Source organism: Meleagris gallopavo, chromosome 4 (genome assembly GCF_000146605.3).
Source record: "Meleagris gallopavo isolate NT-WF06-2002-E0010 breed Aviagen turkey brand Nicholas breeding stock chromosome 4, Turkey_5.1, whole genome shotgun sequence".
Classification (NCBI taxonomy): Eukaryota; Metazoa; Chordata; class Aves; order Galliformes; family Phasianidae; genus Meleagris; species Meleagris gallopavo.
This window is the reverse complement of record NC_015014.2, coordinates 69,576,440-69,603,852: the sequence shown is the minus strand read 5'-3', so window position 1 is coordinate 69,603,852 and position 27,413 is coordinate 69,576,440. Positions and strand designations below refer to the sequence as shown.

At 38.0% G+C, this 27,413-nt stretch overlaps 1 protein-coding gene across 6 annotated transcripts in view; it reads left to right on the top strand.

Annotated features, from left to right (window-relative positions):
* The window catches only part of MAEA (macrophage erythroblast attacher), a 47,784-nt gene extending 21,233 nt beyond the window's left edge, over positions 1 to 26,551 (top strand). For all 6 annotated transcript variants that reach the window (XM_019615087.2, XM_010710622.3, XM_010710624.3 and 3 more), the window contains 6 exons: positions 13,520 to 13,642; positions 16,083 to 16,159; positions 22,258 to 22,366; positions 24,077 to 24,210; positions 24,752 to 24,947; positions 25,370 to 26,551. In XM_019615087.2, coding sequence (XP_019470632.1) covers positions 13,520 to 13,642; positions 16,083 to 16,159; positions 22,258 to 22,366; positions 24,077 to 24,210; positions 24,752 to 24,947; positions 25,370 to 25,465 — 735 coding nt within the window. In that variant the 3' untranslated portion in view covers positions 25,466 to 26,551. The remainder of the gene's footprint in view (positions 1 to 13,519; positions 13,643 to 16,082; positions 16,160 to 22,257; positions 22,367 to 24,076; positions 24,211 to 24,751; positions 24,948 to 25,369) is intronic.
* The last annotated feature ends 862 nt before the right edge of the window (positions 26,552 to 27,413 follow it).

Genomic DNA, 27,413 nt, shown 5'->3' with positions numbered 1-27,413 from the left:
TACCATTTACTATTTGCTGCTCAGTGATTCTTGATTTTTAAGTTCTTTTGATGTTCTTAATGCCAGAAGGTATGTAGTTCATCTTAAAATTATTTGTCTGTGGTGATAGTTGCAGAGTTAAGTGGTATTGTGAAGTATATACTTTGCTTCTCCTATGTGATGTAGCTGAGCATCTCAGTGAGCCAGTTGAGGTGAAGAGATTTTAGTAACTGATGTCAAATTGGAACCTGTGGGCCTGTTGTTCCTGGGCTTACCAGTCTGATCCTCTCAGTCTGCATTGATAGTGGTAAAACCCGTTGAAGAAACAAAAAGAGGTTGAAGGGAAGAGGGGAAGAAATGAGTTATCAGCTGTTAATAGAAAATAATTTTGCTCTTACTTGCTGAAAAATTTGCTGCACTGAATCGTTGAAGCAGAGCAAGAGAGTTGTTCATTCAGGGATGCTGTATTTGCAGCTGGTCAGCAGCACCTCTGGCAGAACTTACTACGAAAAGGAAAAATATGCTTGAATAAGTAATCATAGAATGGTTTGACTTGGAAGGGAGGGGCTTCAAGGTCATTTAGTTTGAATCCCCTGCTGTAGGCAGGGACTCTTCCCACTAGACCAGCTTGCCAAAGCTCCATTCAGACTGGTCTTGAATGCCTCCAGGGACGAGGCATTCACAATAGAATGGCCAGAGGTTGTGAATGTTCAGCTTTGCTTTAGACATGGACATGGAAGTCCTTTATGATAGATTACAAGATAGTGGTATGAGAACTGCACTTGTGAAGCTTCTCAGCTTTTTATTCTACTGAACAGAAGCTTTTGTTTTTGTTTATTTTCAAATAAGCTCATTTAACTGCAGCCTCCAAGCTGAAGTATTTTTATTTACATAATATCCAAGTGTAATGCAACTTAGTTATACATGTGGTGAGCCTATTTCTTCCAGCTTGCTAAAACTATGCACTTGATGCTCCCATTTACTCTGACTGAGGCTATACATCCCTCAGTATCTCAACATTGTATTGATCTTTTACAGTACACTAAATGGCTTTTGCAGCAGTAGGATAATGAGACTTGATAGTTCCACAGAATTTGCGGTGTTTTGAGTTCAGTAACAGACTGCTTTTCTGCTCTTTATTCCTCTCTTGCTGGAAGATGTGGGCACTGAGTCATTCTCTAATGCTTAGTAATGCAACTCTGCTCTGGAGATTACAAAATATCATGATATTTTTCTCTGATCCCCAGTAATCTTTCTGTTTACTGTAGTCTCAACTGTAATTTTGATAAATGTCTCTACCGCTGCAGAGTTCAGGATCACATTTTCTGCTGTAAATCTGGTTATGTCTATTACCTGTTTTTTTTACATACCAAGACAATATGATTACTGCTCAGTAGGCATTACACTCTTAAGTAGGAATCTGGAAAAAGGCCTGCAATGCCTGCATGATTGAGAGCAGCTCTTGTTTTCATTTTTTTAATTTTGCTTTTGTGTTTCTCTCCTTGTGCTTTTTTTATGCTGTTTTTTTTCCTCATGTCTGGGGGGCAATTCTTCCTCAAATCCTGAGCTGTTATAAATGAAGAGCAGGTCCTTTTTTTTTTTTTAGCACAGCAACTAGGATCAAAGAATTGTGATTGTTATGACGTTATATTCAGTTTAAGGCCAGTCATGAGTGAGGTGGAACAGAAGTCACAACTGGGTCCAGTACTGCTCAGTGTCATTCATCATGAGGTAGGTGATGGGACAGTGTCCCTAGAAAGTCTGCAGGTGATGAAAGCTAGGATCTGTGGTTGATAAAGCAGAGGGTTGTGCTGCCCTTGCAGGTACCTTGAACAACTGGACAAATGAGCTAACAAAAACCTCATGAGGCTCTGTGAAGGAAGTCCCACACCTAGGAATGTGTAACTCCATGCCACCAGTATGAGCTGTGTGTGACTAGAAGGCAGCTTTGCAGAAAGGGAAGGGGATGATGGGTGGTGAGGCTGGTGGACAAGCTGAACATGACAGGGATGCACCTTTCTGACAGGACCTCCTTAACAGCATTCTGGGTTGCACTGAGATAAGCATTGCCAGCAAGTGGAGGAATGTGATCCATCTCCTCTACTCAACACTCTTTAGACTTGCCTGGTGTTCTTCATCTATTTCTGGGGTCCCCAGCCGATGTACCGGGGAGCGGATCTCTCTGTTCTTGGAGATGTTTAAAACCTGACTGGACTGACATGGTCCTAAGTAACCTGTTCTACTCAGCCCTCCTTTGAGCAAGGGGGTTGGACTGAATTTTGAGAATTACCAACCTTAGCTATTCTTGATTTGTTTTTGTGGTTGCAGACCAAATGGCAAAACATGGTATTTGCTGTTGTTTAAAAGGCTGAGCTTTTTCCATTTCAGTTGCACCTTGGGGATCCTAGATTAAGTATTTTTCAATAGTTGTTAGACCAGTGTTGGGAACAAGTTTCAGCCTGTCTGTTTGAAGTTAATTACATGGCTTCTGAATGCTAAGAGACCTGCAGAGCTGCTATGGTACTTCATGGGTGGAAACAGCTTAGAAGTCAGTGGCCAAAAACCATTAAATCATTCATATGTTTGCCAGTAGTACATAGCAGACGGTTTCCTTGCAGGTTGACTCACCATAGTGTCTAATTTTAATAATTATTGATGGGCTGAGGCAAATTCTAGTCTGCTTACTAAACTAAATATCTTAACAGGAATTAGATTCTTGAATTCATGACAAGGAAGATAAGCACTTGAAAGTTGTGGTTATAAGCTAGGAAGCAAATGGCTATGAAAAGTGCTGATGTGAAAATCATATGGAAGTTTAAATGCCAGAACTAACTTTCTCAATGTAGAAATAAGTTATAGAGCACAGCTTATATAAAGCACAAGGTTATAAAGCATAATACAGGAGCTAAAGCTAGTACTATGTATTCTGTATGGCATGTCTTAAGGGAATCACAGAATGGCCAGGGTTGGAAGGGATCTCAAGGATCATGAATCTCCAACCTCCCTGCCACAGGCAGGGCCACCAACCTCCCCATTTAATACCAGACCAGGCTGCCCAGGGCCCCATCCAACCTGGCCTTGAACACCTCCAGGGACGGGGCATCCACAACCTCTCTGGGCAGCTGTTCCAGCACCTCACCACTCTGTAAAGAACTTCCTCCTGACATCCAACCTAAATCTTCCCTCCCTCAACTTAAAACCACTTCCCTTTGTCCTGCTTTTATCTACCCTTTCAAAGAGTTGAACAGCAGTACTGGAAATGGGAATGTATATAAAAACGTGAGTCATGTTAAAATAAGAGCTGACAATCAAGGACAGAAATGTCATGTTTGTGCCAAAGTAAATGTAGGGGGGAGAGGATTCTATTGCACTTTTTTGTTGATGTTTTCTAACTCCCTAATGATGTGAAAAATGGATTGAAGTTACAAGCTAGATGTTAAAGGTGTTTCTTTTATTGCATATAAATGAAGCTCATCAGTATCAGCTTGTTACGCTTGATGATGATCTTACTCTGACTCCATTGTGACCTTGCAGTGCAACACCAACATAAAAAAATGTATATTTTCACTTACAAATTCAGATATGCAGTTATCTGGCAGAGTTGTCTTTAAACTTAGTGTTGCCATCCCCTGTTCTACTGTGTTAAATGTTGTTACAGTTCTGTGCCACTAGCTGATCAGCAAATCTTACAGAATGGCCAGGGTCGGAAGGGATCTCAAGGATCATGAATCTCCAACCCCTCTGCCACATGCAGGGCCACCAACTCCCCATTTAATACCAGATCAGTCTGCCCAGGGCCCCATCCAACCTGGCCTTGAGCACTTCCAGGGACAAGGCATCCACAGCCTCTCTGGGCAGCTGTTCCAGCACCTCACTACTCTCTCTGTAAAGAACTTCTCCCTGACATCCAACCTAAATCTTCCTTCCCTCAACTTAAAACCATTTCTCCTTGTCCTGCTGTTGTTTACCCTTGTGAAGAGTTGACTCCCCTCCTGTTTGTAGGCTCCCTTTATGTATTGAAAGGCTGCAGTCAGGTCACCCCGCAGCCTTCTTTTCTCCAGGCTGAACAAGCCCAGCTCCCTCAGTCTGTCTTCACAGGGAGGTGCTCCAGTCCCCTGATCATCTTCGTGGCTCTCCTCTGGACCCTCTCCAGCAGCTCCCTGTCTTTCTTGTACTGGAGGCTCCACACTTGGACACAGAACTCCAGATGGGGTCTCACAAGAGCCAAGTATAGGGGGACAATCACCTCCCTGTCCCTGCTGGCTGCCCCTCTTCTGATGGAGCCCAGGATATCATTTGCTTTCCGTGCTGCAAGAGCAAACTGCTGGCTCTAATCTAATTCTGGAGGTGTAGTGTCTTAGGAAGTTGGTTGCTGTTTGTAGGGAAGTTTTTGTGGTTAAGTATTCAACCTTTGTTTGTTTGTTGGAAGGTTGTTTTATAAATTTGGTGCTTTTTCTAGTCTCTCTTTAATTAGCTAGGCAGGAAAAAGTTTCCTTATGTTCTGTTTAATATGTAATAACAGCAGTTTTGCCAATATTGTGGAAAACAAATTAGATTCTGAAATTGTCACTCTATGCTGTAAATATTCTTTCTTTGCTTAGTTTATTGTAGCATGATAAATTTTTGTCTTACTGCATGTGTTGGACAAGTTGTGCTATCACTTTTTTCTGAAATAGATGCTTTAAATTCATACTGTGGGTTAGGTCAGGGAGCAAATGAATCAAAAATCTGAGAGGCAGAAGAGCTGCTATACTGTATGGTGTGTGTTGGGGGAGCATTGGCAGTGAAGTTCCAGATGCAGGAGAGCACTTGAGTTGAAATAAATAGTTTTAAAACATTAAGAAAAGTTAACTTGACCTTGCTTTGTAGGTTCTTCATGCCAATCAGTTTTGCAAATTAATGGTCTTAGATGAGTGATTAAGTAGATGCACAGTCCTTCTGAGATACTTAACTAAACATTTGTGTTAATGCCAGTTTGCTTTTTGCTTTCGAGAATTGTTGGAAGAAAATAAAATTCTGTCATTGACTTCCAGAGTTTTATGACTGTTGTGGGCATTGGCCTGTGTTAGAAGGGCTTCTTGACACTTCAAACAGTGCTACACCAGTTAGGAACTGTTCTAAAGAAAAGCATTTTCTTGGAATGGGAATTCAGATCTTAGCTGTTTTGTTTTGTTTTGTTTTTTTTGTCAATGTGTCCTTCCTCAAGCAGAACTTCTCAGTTTTTGGTCACTGTTAGTCCCTGTAGAATACAAAAGCATAGCAGACACTGGAAAAGCCATTCTGGAAGCACTTATCTTTGAAACTGGTGTGGCAAATATTCCTTTCGCTTGTAGTCAAAATCTAATTCAGAAACATAGCAGTCACTGTCTCAATAAGTTGATCTGCTGTTCTCCCTTCTATATGATTTGGTCCAGTTTTTCCTCTTTTCTATTTCATAGACACAGCTTCAGTTTTAATTATTTGGAAATAACTTTGGACAGATTAATTAACTCTGAATATTTGTAAAGATGCCTGCAGCAAACTCAGGTATTCCATCTAATTTGGTTACGAGGAGTCATGAATTCTTATTTTGATGACCTTTAGAATAAGAGAGATTTATATTCCTCTAGACAAGCTGTACGGCTTTTGACCAAGCGACTGCTCTCTTCATTAAGTAGCCCATATCACATTACCCCTGCCTTCAAGTTAAAGATTCTCTCTTTGCTTTATTAGAGAAAGAAATCCTCAAAACTGTAAAATGGATCTTTGAACTGAAACTTGGGATGACTGCTGAATGACTTCTTTTATGGAGTAAAACCTGATGCCAGATCTGCATCTCATGAAATCTCGCTTTTCCTGAGTAACTTCATCTTCCTACTCACTAAAGAGTCTGGGCCCCAAAAGCCTGAAATGGTCATTTCCACTGCATTTGTACAACTAAAGGAAGTAGGAGTGAAATTTCAATCTGAAAGCTACATAATGCTGACTCGGTGTTCTTGGTGCTTTCCACTGGAATAGGAGGAATATTAGTAATATGATTGCTTCAGTAAGAAATAAATACTTATGGAACCTTAAGTTTGCATAAAGGAGACCATGTGATGTTAAAGCTGAAAGCTGAACTAATGCTTCCTATAACTGCCACAACACTGTACACTTAGAAATCTTGAAGATGTGGTCCAGGTGTTAGGCAACCACTTGAGTATATATTCATCAAAATAAGTTTATATTCGTAATGCTTCTGTTTTAAACAGGTAAATAAAAATTTGTGATATACTTGCATGTAGCCTTTGCCTTGTTGTTACACAGAATACAGACAGGTTGACTTTCTAATTGCAGGCTGAATGGCAAAAACTAGTTTGTCTGAAGCTATCTGTTGTGTCCTCCTTCTATGATTCCCACACTGGAGAGGTTGGAGGAGGTTGCCTGTAAAGAAGCTGCTGAGCTGGCCAGGCTGTTACCTTAAAGTGCTAAGCTGTACACTTGCAACTCAGGAGCTCCTCTAAATGTTCTTCGTGTAGGCATGGCAACTTCCAGTACATTGATATAATGAACATCTGAGTGTGTTCATCTGAATTTCCAAGTGCTTTAATTCCTGAACAGCCTTACATGTGCAGTTTGTCTCCAGCATCTTTGGGAGTTACAATTATGTAAATATGTAATAGTCAAGATCAATCCAGAATAACAAACTTTCTCATTACAAATCATTTGGCACTTCAAAGCCAACAGCATGAAGTGTGCTGTGATGTTGAGGCTGTGTTTCCAGTTTTCTTTCAGACAAAATGGATTACCTGCTTGTAAATAATATACCTAACAGATATTTTATTTCAAAATCTTAATTGGAAAGGCTAGCAAAATGTCCTGGTAAAACATAGTCATTTGAGATTCTTGGAGTGAAATACTATCTACTGGTAGAATGGAGTTCTCAAGTAGAGACTGTCTAGATGTGTTAGGTTTGCTTTCATTTATGCCTCTGATATTTTTCTTACACATTCTTCTTTCCAGACATTCCTTCAAAATGTAAGTGTTGCTCTACATGCCATGCTTTCTCCTGTTACTCTACTGGGTGACAGGAGTTCATTTTTGTCTGCATTGCTAGGGCAGACTGTTCCTGCTTGGGTGATGGATTGGTCCTCTTTCCTCAACCAGAAGAGGCTACTACAGAAAACAGAGTGGTGAGCAGAAGCTTTTTTCTGCCTTTGGATGTACCTTAAAAGCTCTAAAGGCTTTTCTGCACTAGTCTGGTGTAGACATGACTGTGTGAAGCTTGGTATAATGTACTGCTGGGTAGGGTGCAGCTATTTGCTGAGCTACAGAAGCTGCTGAGACAGGATGAGAGGCTTTGGGAAAACAACTTGCTACAATAACCAGCCTAGCTAGCTGCACTGTGAGGCTCCACCAAAATGACTGATGGGTGTGAGGACAAGTAGGCAAACAAAACAGTTCTTTGTTTGCCTGTGGAGCAGTCAGAAGCAGAATCTGTTTCTTTTGGTCTCTTTACTTCAGTAAGCAGTTGGAGAAGAGGGCAGGTGATTGAAAGATGTAAGGAGCAGGCTTGGGAAGTAGCTTGGTAAGAGAACTGCAAGGTACATGAGTAAAAAATGTAATTTGAGGGACTACTTCATCTAGTGGAGGAAGGCATAAGAAAGAAGCAGTGCATGGAATCAGAAGTTTAAAAAAAAAAAGTTAATTTGAAATAAAATGAACTTGTAAGTTTATTCACTAGAACCAATTGCCAAAAGAAGTAGCACCATTGCTTCATGCCAGACAGTATTCTGACTGTCAGTCACCGAGTTACTGGGGTCCTCTAGAAATAACTGGGTAAAACAAAAGGTCTGAGCTACATAGAGGTCACAGAAGATGCTCTCATGCAAAAGCTCAACTATGTACACCATGGAATACTGTGTTTACTTTGTAGACAAAAACTTCTCTGCTTTGTCTGTTGATGGATCTGTGGTTTGGCTCTCTCTGCTTTTTTTTTTTTTCATACAACTAGCTGGCTTCTGAGTAGGGCATTCCATCATTTACTCTGTTTATTTTCTCTGTAGTGCTGTTAATGTGTAGCATTATAACACTTAATAGTTGCTTAATGAACTTCAGGCAACATTATTTTATGAGCAGAGAGTAAGAAGACCTCTTAATGTTAATTTGTGCCTCTTTTTAACAGATCTTTAACTGTGATGTTGCTGGTTTGTTACTGCCTACTTTTGTTTTGTTTGTTTTTTCTGCCTTCTATCTCAATGCGATTTTATTTTATTTTTTTTTTTTGGTACTCTGAATTCACTATGAAGGATGGATTCTTACAACCTGCAGTATTTCCCTTTTGTTGTGTAGGGGCAAAAGAATGGACCTCTCAGCACTGTGGTATGTTCTAGTCTAGGCTGACACACTGTCATTCGTTCTCCATTGCAGAAAAATGGTAAATTCCTTCTTCTCCAGGGGGTCCTGTTGTCCACCTCTGTAGTGTTTGCATCTGCCTTATTCCTGAGCTGTGTAGTGATAGTGGCAGTGTCAGGGCAGCACCTGCACTTGCTGTGTATTCATCACAGAGGAAAATCTAACAGATTAGCGTATGAGTACGTAACACTGATGTTACCTTTTGTTTGTAGCTGCTGATTACTGCACTTCTATCTGTTGTATAACTGCTTCTTAAACTCTACTGGAGGTTAGGCTGCATGTTCAAGATAGATAGCTCAATATGTGAGTACTCACTGAAAGCTTAACACAGCTTTTTTTTTTTTTTAAACTTGTTCTAGCGTGATCCAAGTGTTTACTGTATTTCATATATAGGCAGTTTAAATGGATGTTTACTATACTACTGAATGCTTAAGTACTTTAGCAAAACCTTTTTTAGTATGAGAATGGTGCTCTTATGCTTGTAGTATCTATAGGAAGTCAATCTCACTAAAACTGTCATACATCCACTTGGCATCAAGCTTGGTTCTTGTTTGGGAATGGACTTAAAAATAGCAAATGACTGACGTGTTAAAAATGATCTGTAGTGAAGTTCAGAATTTTACCTGCTGTGAAACAAACTACCTCTCACACACATTGCTGTCTCTTGGTTATGACTGGAACTTAGAAATAATTTGTAATTTCATCATAAAGTTTTAATTTACTCAGTGAGTGATTACAGATGGATAAACAAGTTCTGACAAAATGGATGAAGGTTTCTGCATCTGTGCTGATCTTTAAATAGGAGGTTGGAGCTTTCTGAAGGTGTCCTGGGGGAGCTCTTACATTGCCATCTATGAAGAGGTCACTTTATAAGTCAGTAAAAGAAAGCTCTTTGGTTGAATTATTGCTGTCTTTGACTGTGATGCAGTTAGCTTGCAGTGAAGTGAATAAAGTTTGCCTGTGTCTTGTAATAAAGGAATTCTGTGCAAATATGTATTGTCAGCAGTTGTGCAAGTCCTACAGAGCAAGAAAGACAAACAAGTTTGGCATTCATTATTCTTAGCAAGACTTTGCTGTATTTATTTCCTACAAGTTTGTGGATTTGCTTTTTCTCCAGTTCACCTCTGAATTCTGTTTCAGCACAGGACCTTACTTACACACTTTGCTTAAACTTAAATCAAAGGTAGTTCACATTTGAATGTGTGGTGGCCGGTTTCTCATTTGCTTTAAAATTTTGTAGTAGAAAAGCTTTGTAGCATACACAGTTGTGTTCAATTTTAAATTGATGTAAAGTCAAAATATCCGTGACTTATAAGCAAATTATCTGATTGCCTTTAGTATGCACCTTTTCATTTCACAGCTGTTCTTCTCACACAATGTTCAGGTTGGTGGTTTTTTTTTTTTCCACAACCATATGAATTCATGAAATTGAGCCCATTTTTCATGTTCCTCTTAGTTTTTATGCCTTCAATTAGTGTTTTGTTGATTATTTTTCATACCAAGGAAAGTCTCCAAGGACTTTTGGAACTCAAACTGGCTTCCTTGCAGGTTTGTCCTGCAGCTGATATAAACTTAATTCTAAACGTTCCACCTAGGAAGAAAAGTTTTCAGTCTTTCCAGTGCAGTTTGGTATCTAACTACTAGTTAGTGTTTGCACCTGGCCCCTCCAGTCAGGGTGGGTGCTGGAGCCTTTTGAAAATGGGGTGCTGCTGCTCAGGTAAGAAACCAAGTTTCTCACTCTTTGCCCAGGATTCTCCTGCAGTCAGCTCCTGCTGGCAGTGATCAGAGCTCAGGATGCCCTCAAAGGAGCAGACATGCATGTACATGCTGGGGATGTTCTTACCCAGAACCCATCTCAGAGAAAGAAAAGAAAGAAGTACATTTATAGGGCTGTGGCTTTTATGTTGGCCAGGAATATAGGTAGTAATCATCATAGTAAAGGAATCCTCATTCTTCACGGTAGTTTGTACCTTAATTATTGAAATTCTGTGCAGTATTATAGGGTTGGTAGCCTTCCTCCCTGTAAGCACTTGCAGCTTAAAAAGTAGTGATGTTTAAAAGCTATATATATGTAAATTGTGCTGAGCACAGGGTGATGGATAGATGTATAAATAAGTCTCTGGTTCCACCTAAGTGTCTTCAGACTTAAGGGGCGATTTTCTGTAATAGGTCTTTTTTTCTGTGAAGTTTGAACTATCGTAATTGAATTGAATAATCATTTTATGATAATGCTTATCCAGTGCTTAAATAGTTACCCTTCTGGTAGCTGGTGAGTAGATGGGAAGTAAGGTTGACTTGGGTCCAGTAGTTATAAGCAGAAACAATAAAATGTAGCTGATAATTCCTTGCTTTCTGTAGAAAGAAGAGGAATGTTCTCCCTCTCTTTGCATAATTGTTAATATGTATGGCCAGAGGGATTTTTTTCTCCTACCTGGATGTAGGTTTGCCATTACTTAGTCCTCCTATCAAAAGTCAAGCATTTCTGAGTTAATTTAGCCAATGTTATCGTGGAGGTGCATGGGAGGCTGGAGGCGTGCTTGTATGTTGTGGTTTGATAACACTGTACAGCACAGGGCTTGTCTATAACTTTGCAGTCAGGGAATAAAATATTGCAATCACTTTTTTACTGTGAAGACTGAAGCTGTGAAGTGAAGAAACACTTGCAGTGTTGCAATAGATGATAGAGACCTTAGAATTGCTTTATAATTTATATGCAAGATGTGAGATAGTAGTTCTCCACAGAGCATAGTGTTGACCTGCACAGAAGACCAGGGCCATTTTAAAGCCATGTAGTCCTCTCATGCTCTGTACTTCTATTTCATTAATCACAGCTGAAGAAATACTCTGTGGAGGCACAACCAAAATAGGAAAGAGTGATCAGATTTAAAAAGTAACAATACCATGTGTAGGATTTTTTTTTTACAAGTGTATTGCCTGATTGAATCTTAGTATTTTTGTTCTGTCAATCTGCTTAATCAAGACTTAAAGCTGTTTGTTATCAAATCCATAAGCTATTTTTTTCCTCACAAGTGGATTTTTAATGCTTTTTTTATATTGTTCTGTTATTTGCTACCTACTCAGCAGAGAACAAAAACCTTTATTGGTTTAAGTGTAGTTGTAGTTCCAAAGGAAAACCTTTCAATTAAAAATATTCTGTTTTCTGGATTCATACTGTCTATTTAATGGAGACAACTGCCAAGCTTTGACTCCTTTTGGCAAACACAAATCCAATTAACATGTCTGTACCAAATAGAGCCTTTTTTATTTTAAATTTGCAAAAGGATTGTAGGAGTTATTTTCACTTTGAAGTTTTTTCCTTTCTCAGCAGCTGCTACAACTTCTTTCCCTCAAAAATAGTTGAGAAAGAGCTGAAGATTGCTATACTATCATCTCACTGGTAAATGCTTTTAGTTGGGGTTCTCACCAGCCCCTTGACCTATAATGCACATCTTTGAAAAGAGCACCATACTTTTAATGAAGCTAGGAAAAGCTAACAAATGTGAATAAATGTGACAAAACCACCAATTTCTTGGTATATTTCACATATCCAGACCTTTATCGAAGTAGAAGAAAATGCCTTTGTTGTAACTGGATGTAAAAATAAATGCTGCTTACTAAGAGGTTGCACATGACGTAGGCTTGGGAAGATGTATGGGGAATGCTGTTCTAGCTCTAGTCAGTTTTAACAGCTATATGGAAAAATAGGCAAACAAGATAAGGGGTATGGTGGCATTGAATGTCAGATTACTTATGCAGTTGATTTACATGGGCAAGATTATTTCCTTCTAAAAACTTGCCACGTCTTTACTACTTTAGCTCTGACCTCAGTCTTACTTGGATTTGGTAACTCTAGAGTTATATGTTAATTTCACCTATTGATGGTATAATGCTTTTGTTGTCACAGTCATACATTCTGTTAAAATGTAATGCCTGTTGCATATAAAGTTTGTGTACGACTTCAAAAACAAACTGTTAAGTCATGGAGAAAACTCCTGAAGTTTTTGTGCTTAACACTTTTGTGCTTTACACTGCAATTTAGAAATGCATGCAACATGTCTACGTTTCTTAAATAACCATTCTGACAAACCCAGTCCAATCTGGCCTGCTTTTCCAATAGTAGGAGGCTTCCTGTATTTATAAGGAGAAATTGGCTGATGAAATGCAAGATGTGAATGCGATATGCCTGGCACTATTTCTGTGCTTTTTAACTTTGCCTCGGGAAAGTCGAAGGCTGAATATATTCAGCTGTTCTAACAGCTGAAAATGCCACCTATTTCAGAGAGTGGTTTAGTTCATGCAGCTACTATAACATTTGTCATACTTACCATTTCAGTTGTATGATTTTCTGCATTTTGCTATGAAGTCTGCATAAAAGTGAACTTGTTCCAAACTAGTGTGTTAATGAAACATTTGATACTGGATTGTTGTTTGTGTATTGAGTTATGGTATCTCACAGTGTATTTTCTTTAACAAAGTGTGAACACATGTAACAGCATGATATGTTTATGCAGCTCAGAAATAACTTCTGGTGGTGCCAATTCAGAGTGAATCTTGTTTATATCATTTGGAAACAAACTAAATGCTTTTTTAGAAATATATGGGAAAAAATTACTTGCCAGCCTAGGAGATCTTAAATCTTATTGGACTGTGTTAGCCTTTGTTGGTACAAATGTGTAAAGCAGCTTGCAGTGAAGTAGCAGAGGTACATACAACGCTTGCTCCAGACAAACTTGGTACCAGATGCTCCTCTTTCTTTAAACATATCTACTTCTATTATGCCAGTGTCATTATATAGTTCCTCAGTTGCTTAGTCCAATGACATAAGACAAGCATTGTGGAACCAAGTATTCTTGGAAATGTGGATTGCACCCAGCTGATGAGATCTTGTCAATTTCTTTACAAAGCTTCAAGATGTCATCTTTACTCTTTTTTGTAGTTCTGTTGCATAAATAGATTTAGAAGGGTGGTCATTTTACTACGAGTCTATCTTAGCACATGGCAGTGCAGTCTTTACAAAATTGTTACTGTATATTTTAAGTAATGTCCTCTAAAGATGTCTCTAGAACAGCCTTTTCTATCCCTGTGCTCCAGTTGGTTAAATGGATTGCTGTGTAAAGTATCAGTATGATTTAACAAGCTGTGCTTTCCTTTTTCTTTGCTCTTTAAGGACTTAGTAAATATTGAGATGTTTTTGACTGCTAAAGAAGTGGAGGAGTCATTGGAAAGACAAGAGACTATGACTTGCTTGGCTTGGTGTCACGATAACAAATCCAGGCTCAGAAAAATGAAGGTATGAAAACAATGTCAATGTTTTGCCTAAGTAGCGGTTCTCTAAAGTAGTTGGTTATTTGATACGGTCAATTTGGTTTAAATTATAGGTCTTGAATGAAGCTTTGTATAAAAGTAAGGGCAGTAAGTACAAAATTTATTTTTTAAGGTTAAGGTTACTGGTGCTGAACTAGCCCAAGTGAATGCCAAACCTTGATGCAGTATGTAGTAGTGTCTCAGTGCGTGCGAATCTGTGTATAACTCTTTGTATCCTGCTGAGAATGTAGCTCACAGTTCATATATGAAGAATGAGATTGATTCGTAAACCAGTGTCTGAGAGAAATATCATATGGATTTGTATTTTTGAAGTGCAATATACATAAATCCAGAACTAAACAGACTTGAGTGAAGAAGCAGCTTTACATGAGGAAAGTATTGAAGAGTTTCTTACAAAAATAAAAGCAAGTCTTATTAAGCAATAAACAGAGTAAGTTATCTTCTAACCATTGAATGCTGTGACCTGAACGTGCAGTATTTTGGTTCCTGTGCAGTTGGTTTAAATTTCCTTGACTCTTAAATTCTACATTTTTAAAACATGTAATAGTCTTTTATAGAGCTTGCAGAAATCTGTTTGATTGTATTAATCACAACCTCTGCCTCCTTCAGAAGTTTTGGTTTTTAAACTAAGCTTTCTTTAACGAAAAATATTTACGTATCCTTAAAGATAAGCAAAGAGTGACATTCTCTGTCACTCAGGCACCAAAATGAGAATGAACCAAAGATGGGACACAAGAGTAAAATGGCCAATGACTGCTCTAAGGGAAATGATCTTTTTATGGAAACCATTAAAGGAAAACCAGAATTGGTATGTGAACAGTATTGCATAATTTTACTGCCCAGAAAAAAAAAAATACATATAATTTAATATATTAAGTAATGGAAGAAGTTAATGGGCGAATATCTTAAATTTTCATCAGCAATCTTTGCCAAACAACTAAGGAAAAAATCTTCCCTGTCCTCCTCCTTGGAGAGTGGAAGAAAAATTCTGCAAGCCCTACTCAGTCTCTGCAGATTGGGTTTTCCTGGGGGCGAGGGGGAGAGTTTTGGATTTTTTTTCTCTACTACTGAAACACGTTAATGAAATAACTGAGCCCTAGGGTTTGGTATCATTAACAATTAATAAGTTCAATTAATTTTTATAATAGAAACCAACTTAACCAGTATTCTGAATAAGGCCTTTGTGTAGATCTGAAGAAAGAACTTTAATTCTATTTGAGAATTGCAAATCAAGCCAAAATTTTAGCTTACAAACTAAGACTTGAGCACACAGAAAGGTGTACTTGGAAAATAATTTACTTTCTACTCCTTAAACAAATGTACTTAACAGGACAGAATATATCACTTGTTTTCAAGTGGTTTACATTTCTAATCTTAAAACAAGAAATTGCTGCAATGTGCACAGCAGTCACCCCAGGCAGTTTACTGATAGAAGTTTGGAGTTGCTCAAATTCCTCCTGAAGTCTCTGAGGGGTTTTGGATGGTATTGTACTGATGGACAATAAAAAAAAAAAAAACTATTCATTAGAAGTTTTGGGGAGCAGAAAATAGATTTGCCAAACAGAGCAACTCAGGCCAACTCAAAAAATAGTTATTTTTCAAGATTCAGAAGGGACTTCTGTTTTTTTTTGTTGTTGTTAGGGTAATAAAATAGATAACTGTATCTCTATATGGAAGTGCAATTATTTTTTTAGGGGGAGAATCTTCTTAATTCTATATATTTTAAGTTTTTTTAATAGATTTGTAAGTTGATGATGGAATTTGATTTAAAGGGACACTTAATTTCATTAGGCTTCAAATTTTACCTTTTTCCCCAAGAGGTAAATGCCACTCGGTTTTCTTGTTTGAGATATGTTTCCAGCGTGGCTTTTAGATGATTGACAACAGCAGTGGGGTAGAAGCATGAAAAAAAGGAGCTGGGGAGAGGACCACAGCAATCTAGATACCATGCTGCTTTCTCTTAAGAGGAGGGCATTTTCAGAATGAGTGCAAAGACATGTTTCTTGCTTGCAGTTTTTTGGGTCAATCTCTCATTTTTTAAACTGGCTCCAAACTTCTACTGAATCTATTGCTCTTAACTTTAAGATGGTACAGAGAAGCCACCTGCTACTCTTACTTGCATCCTAAATAATGATGATTTCAGTCATCAAGAAAATGTTCACTCCTCCTAAATGCTGAAGTTTGGAAGGAGGCAAATGGAAGAGCTTTTTTGTTTGCTTTTAGGGAATTCTGTGTTGCTGTCTTGTCTGTAGACAGCATTTCAAATTTCTCTGCATGAATACCTAAAAGCAAGCAACCAAGAGTGCATGTAATTAACACTTTTTTGTTGTGCACACATGGTATTTAACATCTGGAGAAGCATGGTTTTGGCACCATCTAAGACCCTGTCTTGTCTTTAATCTCAGAGCTGTCTGGAGTTCAGCCTAAGGATTCAGGAGTTCATTGAACTCATTCGACAGAACAAGAGACTGGATGCTGTGAGGTATGAAAATAGGATGCTTTACAAACATTTCTTACAATGATAGAATGCTTCATCAGCAATGTGACTATTATTGCAATACCTGAAAGCCCCACAGCTGCAAGAATCTTGATAGTGTTATTGTGATCAGGTTTTGGATTTTCCAAAGGTAAGATGTCAGTCCAGATGCAACTTTGAAAATCTGTTGTTGTTATTTAAATTCCTCATCTTTTCACTCCACAGTCAAGGATTACAAAGTTGGTTTTAAAACTAAGCATTCTGGTGGTGTGTAATGAACATACTTATCTTTCAAGATGTATGGGTAGTTTATGGTAGGAACTCATTGCAATTTTGTTACAAAAAATACTAAAAGGTGAAAGAAACATGTCTGAAGCTTCACAATTCATTTGACTGAATTATCTTCTGTTTTGTTATCTGTAATCTTCTTTGTCACATTTAGGCTTTAAGCCAAGTTCGCTTTTTGTACTTGTATTGAATGGATAACTTTATAATTCCTTGTTATGTGATAATAAGTCATGTCTCACTCCCTTCCCCTAGCCCCAGATAAACTCAATATCTATTTTTTCTACTGTTAAACAGTTCAAGAGATCTTTGAGTAGAAAATAAAGCTGCCCAAGGTGGTGTGAATGAGTCAGAGAACTCAAGTTAGGTCTGATCACGGCCTGGCTTCAACCATAAGATGATCTTTCTGGCAGTTTCAGTCCATGAGTTGATTTATGCTTTTTAGTTTTAGTTTTGGTTTAAAGTCGTGAAATAATGCTCCAGGATAATGCAAGAAACCAGTTCTGCTGAAATAAGTGTGAATTTGATAGTGGGACTATAAAATGTGTTGGTAATTCTTACAAGGAGTACTTGTATAAGTTATGAGCAGGAACAGAGCTACTGGAGCTTAGACATGAAGAAGGGGGAGAGGACCTCACAGCAGGTTCTGGTTGTTTTTATCTTTAAGGCTATTTAAACCTAGGGTGAATTGACAAGCTTTATGGCCGGATTTGATGATTCTATAATACATTGCAGTGATAGCTGTTGCACCTTAAGATTTCTGACATGTTTTATGTTGAAGAAGTGGCAAGTATTACTGCCTTTGAAGTTGTACTAGAAATTGAAACCAGCAGGAGGTTTGTGTTTTGTGGAAAAGCTCCTTTTTGGTCTGAGGAGTGCAGAGCTGTAGAAAACATATCAAGTATCATAAGTGTAGACTGAAAGCATTTTTTAGCTCAGTCATCTGCTTTAGATGTAGCAATTCCTCTGCAGGGTGAACCAGATGATTTCTCTTGAATAAATGGATGAGAAATTTGGTCCTTTTTGAATTTAGGAAGAAAAGGAAAAGGCAGCTCAACAATGTTGAGAGGCTAGCCTAATGTTAATACCTACACCAAAATGACTCGCCTCTTAGTTTTAAGGGTTGTTTTGGATTTTTATTTCTGGTTTTGTTCAAATCTCCTGTTGGCTTTGAGACAACTCATTTCATTCCAACTTTGCCCTGCTTGCACCTAACTGGTAGTTGTCTTACTTACGACCAAATATGCAGTCTGATAAAACTGCTAAATAATTGTAGCGTGTAATTGAGGGCTGGAGAGGCTGTCTTTTAGGTATGTACACATTCTTTGACAGAGCTCTGAGGTCCTAAGGAATTAAGCCAGGTACTTAGGAAAAGGATGAAAAACTGAACTACTTAGTCTGTCTTCTGAAGCCCATTGTGTCTTTTATATGCAGTGAATACTGTGCCTTTGTGCCTTTAGCTTTACTCTCTGCTAATTTTGCTTCTTTGCCAAATGTGCAGTCATGCATCTTTAACAATGAATAGTCCATGCTCAGAAAACTACTTTTTTTGAGCTTCAATTTCCTTATGTAGCTTAGAAAAATGGGGTGGGGGTAGAACTGAAGTAAAGAGATGGCCTAAGAATTGGGACAAAGTAACAAGCTCATTCTGTATTCTGTTATTGTTTCTGGAAGTTTGTTTCCTCCTGGTTCCTTTTCCTTGTCAGATCTAGTAGAATTTGCAAGTTGTTGCCCTCATTTCAGGGCCCAGCACTCTTGACATGGGATAATTTGTACTTTCATGGGCTTTTACTGATTTATGGTTTGTTCTTTTACCTTTGAGGCTTTCTTTGTAAACAGGTATTAAAGCATATTTAAGTCCTTCAAGATTTAACGCTTGCATGTCCTTTCTACATTGGAAACGGGCTTCAATATGTTGTGCTAAAGCATGTAGATTCCATATACCTGCTCAAGTTCAGGGTTGCAATGTGTTTATAGTTGACAGTTATAACTTGCCAGAGATGATAATGCTGCTTTAATTCTATAACTTCTCAGAGAAAAGGACCCACAGACGGCCTTCTCAATTCACTTTTCTAACTTGATAATTTCCAATCATTTTGTACATTAAGTTCAACTTCTCAGTGCTGTCCTTAAGGAATGTGGTTTTAAAAAGTTAACTTTTGGCATTATGTTCTACTTTGCTTCAAAATAAGTGTGTAACAGGGGAAGGTGTAGCATAAATCTTGCTGCAAGCCATTGGAACTTGTGTTTTTATTAGCTTGCTTCTGTTAAGTGCCTGCAGCAGGATTCTTTCAGTATTGTGTCCCTGGTGCAATAAATAGGTCAGGCATCCATTAGAAAGCAGAGAAAGAGGCTGTTTACCAAGTAGTTTCCTGTATGAGTGGAACTCAGAGAACTGACATTTTGTTGAGACGCAGCTGGTGTTTAAATAAGTTTGAAAGCTTTGCTTGCTGCCTGCTGCGAACCTCTAAAGTGCCATACTGCTTTTAGGATGAAACTGATGGGAGCCTTAAAAATATTTATCTTATTAAATGTGTTTGAATTTCTGTAGCTTTTTAAAATAGAAGAAGTACAGACTGACCTTGCTTGAAGGTAGCTTATCAGAGCAGTTTTCAGAGAGCTTGTTTCAAGAATGTACAAAAGCTGTTTTTTCAGTACAGAGAGTAAATCACTTCTGCCTAAGTACATCACAAAGTTCTTAAGCTAACTCATCAGCCTGTATCTCCTACAGTGTCTTCAGATTGCATAAAGCCCATGCCTGCTGCAGTAGCAATGAATGACACTAATTTCCTCTCCCTAACTTCATTCTCAAAAATCTGACAGCGTTCTGCTGCTTTGCTTTCGTGGGGAGTTGTGAATGCACAGTTCTCAGCTAAAAGCTTAACAAAACAGCCTATACACTTCAGACATAAAGGACAAATATAGTAATTAAGAGAATCCAGTGATGTACAAAGAAAATGGCCAGTAATTTTAGTATACTTATCACCAATGAGGGTATATATGCACAGTTTTTTTCCTTCATCTTTATCTCCTGAGGGGTGGGGAAGTGCTGTCTGAACAGTTGCATAAAAATAATAAAACTTTAAATGCTCCAATTATAGATTTTTATAGTAATGATAACAGTCTCTGAGATAAATGCATCCAGGAATGGGTCTGAAAGACTGAGCAGAAAGAATAAATCCCCTTGATAACACACTATGTTCATGTTAAGTTATTGCTTCTTTCTGATAAATGCTTTCATTCAAGTATTCAGGCCTAATAGATTTGTACATGTACATATTGTAGTTTAAATGCTTTCCCAAAAACATTGTGCCCTCATACAGACTGTAAATCAAGTCTTCACTGATATCCCTTCCTTTTTGGATTTGCCAAGCATACTGTTTGCATACATACTTCCTCAGCCTGAAGGAACAGCTATTTCAAACAGAAGGTGTTTACAGAATTTACAGAATCACTCTGGCATCTGAGAAAGGAGGATTCAGTGATTTCAGTGATGGCCCACACACAATGATGAAAAAAACCACTGTTCTAACTATACTGACCATTATATGCTAATGTAGTAAAAACATTGGAAGTAAGCATTGTAACATTTGTTGGTGTTCATACGTACCTCCAGGAGTTTTACATTTGGAAAAGATGGAGAGAATGGAAATAGCAGAATAGAAAGGGAAGGGTTAAGTAATGGCAATGACAGGAGCAAGTAAAGTGATACTTAAATGTTTTGCATTCACAAATTCTCATAGTTTTGCCTTTTGCTTCCCAATGTCAACCAAAAAAAAAAAGCCATGAATTAATGAAATTGCTTCTTTCTAAAGCATATCTTCATTCTTACTGTGGCTTGCTGCTGCACAGTAGGTGAGGTTCAGACATTCTGACAGCATCTCAAGCTTCATGGGAAGACTTCCTTGTTTTTATAAGGGACATGGCAGAGATAATCAGAAGATAAAAACAAACACAATCTAACTTAGGAAAACCTAATTCTTTCTGGTAGAACTCAAAATGGGTACCATATTGTCAGTTGTTCAGTACTTCTCAAGTCATTTAAGTGCTGGCTTGGTTAGGACTTCTCACCTGAAAGGCGAGCATATGCTGGTTTTATGTATGTATACACAAAATTTATTCTAGATATTCTTGAACATATGCATTAAGTGTGGCCAGTATTGTTGTGTTGCAGCTTCAGGTCTTCCTATAAGCAAGAGGAATATAAGAATAAGTTGTTGATGCTTGACAGGAAGTAGGGTCTCAAATCTAAAGATTTGTTGCAAAACTGAATTACTGCTCCTGTTTTGACATCACGGAACACAAGTGCAGAGTGATCAGATCATTTTAAGATTTTTTTTTCTTCCTCTCCCTTGTTTGTGTGCACAATAATCCTGTTTGACTGGTAGGTCTGAATTTTTGCTTTGTCTGAGCTTTCTTTTAAACAGCTATTGCTTTCATGTGCATGCTACACAAACACTTGAGCTTTCTTCCAGCATTTTCAGGCTGCTTAGGCTCTGCTCTCAGGACACGAATTTTGTACTTTTCCTATTGTACCAGTTATCACCTGGGGAACAATATTTACATTCCTGAGTTGCTCACCCAAAATAGGAAGCTGAGTGGAAACACTCTGTCCTGCATAACTTCCACTGCTTCCTGGCTTGGGTGGGAGAGGAAGTAGGAGCACTGAAGCACTGCTGAAGAGACTGTTCTCATGGTATTATTGGTACCTAAGCACAGTTAGCAGAACGCAGAATTAGAAAAAAATTAAATCTCTATCTCTCCTGTGGGGGTGGAGCAGTTTGGACAATTGAGGAATACTCTATGCTTTTAAAATCGTTTGTACTTTCAGAAGAAGACTTCTAAAAGATCTCTAGAAAGGTTAAAAAGAGCACTCGTGGTAGTTGAGAGAGAACTTTTTATCTTCACTGTAACACAAGTTATGGAGAAAATGAAGCGCAGAGAAAACTTTTCTACATTTTAGCAATGCCTGAAATTCAATACAGAGCTGATTCTATATTCAGTCTACTATGCAACACTGTAATTAGGGACTTTGGCAGAAATGCTGAACTAACATGGTTACATGAGAAGTTTCATACAGGGTTTTAAAGCGGTCAGATATCCCTGTCTGATTATTCTCTAGTTTCTCAGCATTTTGTGCATGTCTTAAAATTTGTCTTTACTTTAAAGATGTTCATGGTAACTCTGTTACTTCTTTCTATTTAAATTTTCAGCCTTACGCATCTCTTTTCTGTATGAATTTGTAGTAGTTATACTTTTTTCATGGTGTTTAAAAAGCTGCTGGTAGCAGGGCGGGTTTTATTGCATTACCCTGCAATTTCTAGTAGTCTGTACAGAAACTGACACTGCCTTCCTGCCTATACCAAATAATCACTTAGGCAAAGTAAATGTTCTCAAATGTCAATGAAAACAGGATAGAATTTTAAATGCTTTGATTTTTAGTGGTTCCTAACACCACATTTACCACGTTATTGGACCACATTCCTTTCTTACAAGTGTATGCAAAAGAGCAACACATTGAGCTTGTGTAAATGGAGACATTTCTTCCACCAGTCTTGGATCTGTCATGCTGGGTGTAGGTGAGGTAAGATTACATGCTCTGGTAGAAGGTTTGGTTTCTAAGTATTTGCGGTACAAAATTCCTAGTGTTTGAAGTTGTTCTTGTATCCTTATATGTAGGACTGTAAGTCCTTTAAGTACACCACCTTCTTGATTGTGTATTGAGAACAGAATTTAGTTTTTCTCTGAAGCCTAACATAACATGAGTTTACTTGATGGAGAAACAACTGTATGTGAAAGGTCTAAATTATCTATTTCAGACATGCAAGGAAGCATTTCAGCCAGGCTGAGGGAAGCCAGCTGGATGAGGTTCGACAAGTGATGGGGATGTTGGCTTTTCCTTCAGACACTCATATCTCCCCCTATAAGGTCAGTAATGTTATGCTTGAAATTCAGTGATACAGTGGGATAATAAAACAAGCTTGTAATTTGTTTTTCGGTAAAACAGAATGCAATGATGATCCATAGAAACTATTTTTTTCCTACTTCTACTTTTTAAAAAATCCATTTACTATAGTCCTTAATTTTAATACCAGTCCTTGCCTATAGATAATAGTGGTAGTGGAAGGTAGGCAATAGTTGAGGGGGCACAACAAGGCAAGAAACCTGCGAAATGACATTGCCACATATCAGCATGGCAGTATAAGCACGTTTTTAAACCACTGGTGCTAAGATCAACATAGATGGACTGAAAGACTGGATGTAAGGCAACATGAAATACTTAAATATACTATTAAAACTTTCAAACAAGTTCTCAGGCCAGTTTGATTTTTCTGGATGGGGGAATTCCACAGCACAGGTGATAACAACAGAAGGTTATGGTGGAGTCCATCCTTCTTCCTTCTGTCTTTCCTTGCTTAAGAAGTAAAATGAGGGGAGAGAGAGAGAGCCAAAGTAGTGCAGGATAAAGCATAAGGGCTGATGTCTGCATCGTGACAATATCACTGCACATGTAGTTTTGAATTTCTCACTACTACTACAGTACTGTTGTCTTTAAATTACTTTCTTTTAAATCCTGGTTAATAAATGAAATATATTAAAATATTTTCTTCTATTTGCTTTAAACTGTAGCGTGTGCAGTTTGACAATATTGAGCTTATTTCTGAGAGTGATCAGCACTGCTATTTCTCAAAAAATGTGGGTTATGGGTAGGAAGGGAGAGGTGCGAGCAGAAGGAGGGATTTACCTGTGTATATGGAATGTAACAAGTATGTTTTCAGTGTCTTCTTGTCCTGCATGACTCTTCATGGTGTGGCTTTAGAGTTCATAATACTGACTTCTATGTGTTTGGTTCCTGGTTATCTTAAATCCTTTTTAAGTGAATGCCATATTATGTACTTAGACCTGTTTTTTGTAACCTGGAGCATTGCACTGTATAAGAAATATGTCCTCGAATAGATGGCATTCTCTAACCTGAAGTTGTGCCAGCTCTTCAAATTTAATTTCTTGTTCAAGTAATTGGAAGTTCTATAAACAGTACAAATTACAAAGATGTATTGGTAGAATTAGTCTGACTTAAAGTAAAATGCTTCTAACTTTTCAACAGATGTCTGCTAAGTTGGATGTTACCAGTTCAGAGGCTTTAAAGCAAATGTCCACATACTAATGTTGCTTCCTAAATAGACTGGCATTCTAGAGTACCAAACAAACAAAAATCCTTACGAAGATTTACAAACTTTATTAGAACATTTGATAGATGTGGATAGAGCAAGGAAGAGTGTAGGGACAACACTTACTGCAGATCACTTAATTGAACCTCTGGATAGATGTCTTTTATTAAAAACTAAAGCACGTTCTTTGAACTAAGATCTCATGTTTTCAGAAACTCATGTGCACAAATGTAATGAAAAGATTGGAGACTGAATATCATCAGGCCAGCTATTTTATGTGGTGCTTTAAATAAAGTTTTGCTAACGTAGTGTTGAGGTCCTTTCTAAACAAGTACATTCTTACTGTGTGCTAGCATGTATACTTTTACTTTGTAATGGATTCAGTCTAGTGACTTTTTACCACTCTCAGGCTCCCCTCCAGGACAACTAGATTAAAAACAACTTATAGTTGTGTTGTTGTTTTTAACAGGATCTCTTGGACCCCGCTCGATGGAGAATGCTGATACAGCAGTTTAGATATGATAACTACAGACTACATCAGCTGGGAAACAATTCTGTTTTTACTATAACACTCCAGGCAGGCCTTTCAGCTATAAAAACACCGTATCCTTCAATGCAGATACTGCTATTGAGCACAGTGTTTTTTCTATGAATGCTGTTCAGAGAGTGCAAAAAAAAAATTGACATTTACTTATTCTTTGTTTCTACATTGTTTTCATACTGGGTCATCCTTTCCATGCATCGTAGGATAATATATTTGCAAAAGTTGGAGAGCTGGATGAGAGCCACTAGTTTTTTTTTTTTAACTACTTGAGAGTTTATCCTGCTTGTTTTTATATGAGTATAAATATATCATGAATCTTCAGAAGATTGGTTGTTTGCTGTGCAGTGTAGACTTTAAGAACGGCTGATGCTGCTGACGTGCTCTAGAGGAAAAATATTACCTATAGAGTGTGCTAGGTGCATGTTATTCAGTGCTGTTCCCTCTTGAAAGCAAACACTTGATTTTCATATGCACACATCAAGCTTGAATAGTTGCATGCAGTGTATAACCTAGTCTAAACTTGCACAGACTACTGTATTTCTGATGTGTATTAACTGATTCCTATTGCGTCTGTTGGTTGTACCTTAACTTGTTAAATAGACAGTGCTATAAAGAGGATGGGAGTTCAAAAAACCCAGACTGCCCTGTGTGTAGCAAATCCCTGAACAAGCTGGCTCAGCCTCTGCCTATGGCACACTGTGCCAACTCCCGACTAGTCTGCAAGATTTCGGGGGATGTAATGAATGAAAATAATCCTCCCATGATGTTACCAAATGGATATGTCTATGGATACAATGTAAGTGTTGAAATCATTGCCTTACTGATGTCTGAAATAGCAGTGGTCACGGTAACTTCCTCTATCAAAATAAGAGCTTGTAAACTCAGAAAGCTGGGTGCATCGTCTCTATTAGTGGGGTGGAGGGGGAGGGGAACAACTCTTTTACAGAAATTCTTAAGGATTGCTGTGATAAAGTTGTTTTTTAAAGGAACTAATGTGTGGTGAACGTGGAAGTTGATAGCGTGAAATCAAATGGCACTGAAAATTTTCTCCTCTGGAGTGTAATAATATAGAGCAAGTACCATGTGGGCAAAGATGTTTTCACCTCAGTGTACCTTAAAAAAGAAGGAATTATTTACTAAGCAGTTAAGAATGCTCTGAGTTATGAATGCTTTGAGATACTGTTGTGAATATTATCTTTTGATTTCGTTCTTTTCCAGTCTCTGCTTTCTATTCGTCAAGATGACAAAGTAATTTGCCCAAGAACCAAAGAAGTCTTCAACTTCTCACAAGCTGAGAAAGTCTACATCATGTAGGTCCGTAAAAACAAGACGAAGTGCCGCTGGAATTTTGACACAGTGTACGTTGGCATTCCCTGTAAAGGGGGGGGGCCTTAATGTGTGGCAAAGAAGCAAAACCTGCCACCTTGGTGATCAGACCTGTCGGTGGCATTATTGTTTCTTGCGACCAAAGATCAATGAGCAACAATAAACACTCTTTAAACAAAAGAAAAGAGGAATTATGACTTAAGTTTGTACTTGAATAAAAACAAAAAGAAGCTTTGATTGTCAAGGTTTTGTAACATAAGGTCAAAAATTGGACTCTTCTCAAAAGTACTTTCATCTTTTAAAGGATAACTCTTTAAAGATGGACACTTGCACTGGGGGAGAAGTTGCAACAGATTGGAACCTAAATCCATGATTCTTCCCTCTTCTTCACAATTGTCCAAGACCCTTTTGTTATGAAAGATTTCAGTACTACAAATACTCTCCTTTAAGCTCCTCTTTGCCTTCTTTATGATCCTCTCGTGAAGTAATCCTGAACATGAATCATGTAACTTATTTCCATGGGAAAATATTGTCGTTGTTGACATGAGACTGGCTTCTCTGGAGGATCAACTAGGGACTGGTTTGAAGGAGTATAAAGTCTTTTTCCAAACCCAAATATTTTAAGGAGGTTGCATAAATATTGAGAGAAACTGAGAACATTTCAGGCAAAATTTGATGCTTGTTTAAATGTTCTTTTTCCAGTCTACCATAGTGTTAAAGTCCTTCTAAAGTTATTAGTTATGTGCATAGGGTTCAATATGAAATCATTAGTGCTACTGCCTTATTTCTTGCTTTGAGAATGTACTCACATGAAAATGAGCTGGTATTCTTAAGTGTTGGGCAAAGTTTCTGAAGATGCCTTGCAGGATAATTACATAATTTTAGGGCCTAAATAGTATTCATTACTGAAACTAATAGTTCAATTTTAATGACTACAGAACACATCCTTACGACTTTTGAAAAGAATTAAACCATTGTAGTTTAAACAAAACCATATTGTAGAGGTTTGTATTTAGCGCTTATTTTTGCATGTTGATGTTGATTAGCTAATAAAAGATTGTAAATGTAAAACATGTTAATAAAAACTGTTTTCCATTTCTTGATTATATAAAATAAGAAAGTTCCTTCCTATTTAAATGGTATTAAAAAAAAAACCAACACAAAAACCGACCTCTTATGAGAGGGTCACATAAGGAGTGCAGCTTCCATGTGTCCTTTAGTATTATGCAAGGTAAAATCATCTGTGTTGTTTTCTCAGGCTCTAAATTAAGAACATCTCAGTCAAACACATATTCTTGGCTTAAACTTTTCACATGTGAACCATACACTGCTATGTTCCTGTCAGTTCTGTCACTTCCTACAGGACTTGCAAAATCACAACTTTATAGGCTACAAGATTATATGCATCTCTGCCACTATCAGTTCAGTGAGATCTCCTATGAGGTATGTCTTCAAAGGTTCCATTTTCAATAAACATACATTATTGATGCTTCTGAACTGGTGGATCTGGAGTGCTGCAGAGCTGTCAGCTTGGCAGAGACCAGTTTTTCCTGTGCTCCCTGCTGGAAGTGTCTGCTTCCCTCAGCATTTTCTGAAGTAGCAGATATAGGTGACTCCTACTTAGATGGAGACAGATAATGAGAGCTGGCATCAGTAACTGGAGTAATTGGCTATCAAAGTGATTTATTTTTCCTTCCTGATAAATGCAAGATTAGGAGCATCAGCTCAAGCTTGCCCTGGGGAAAGCATTGCTAAAATCCAAGTGCAACAGCATCTGTTTTTGTTTCGTTGACTCTACACATTCTACATGTTCTCACAGCAGGAGAAGGGCAAGGAGAATTTTTAAGAGTGGCAACCTCTCCCTACTTCATAGAAAGGCAGGGAGGGAAGGGATGTGTGTGTGGTTTGGGGGTTTTTTGTGTGTGTGTTTTTTTTT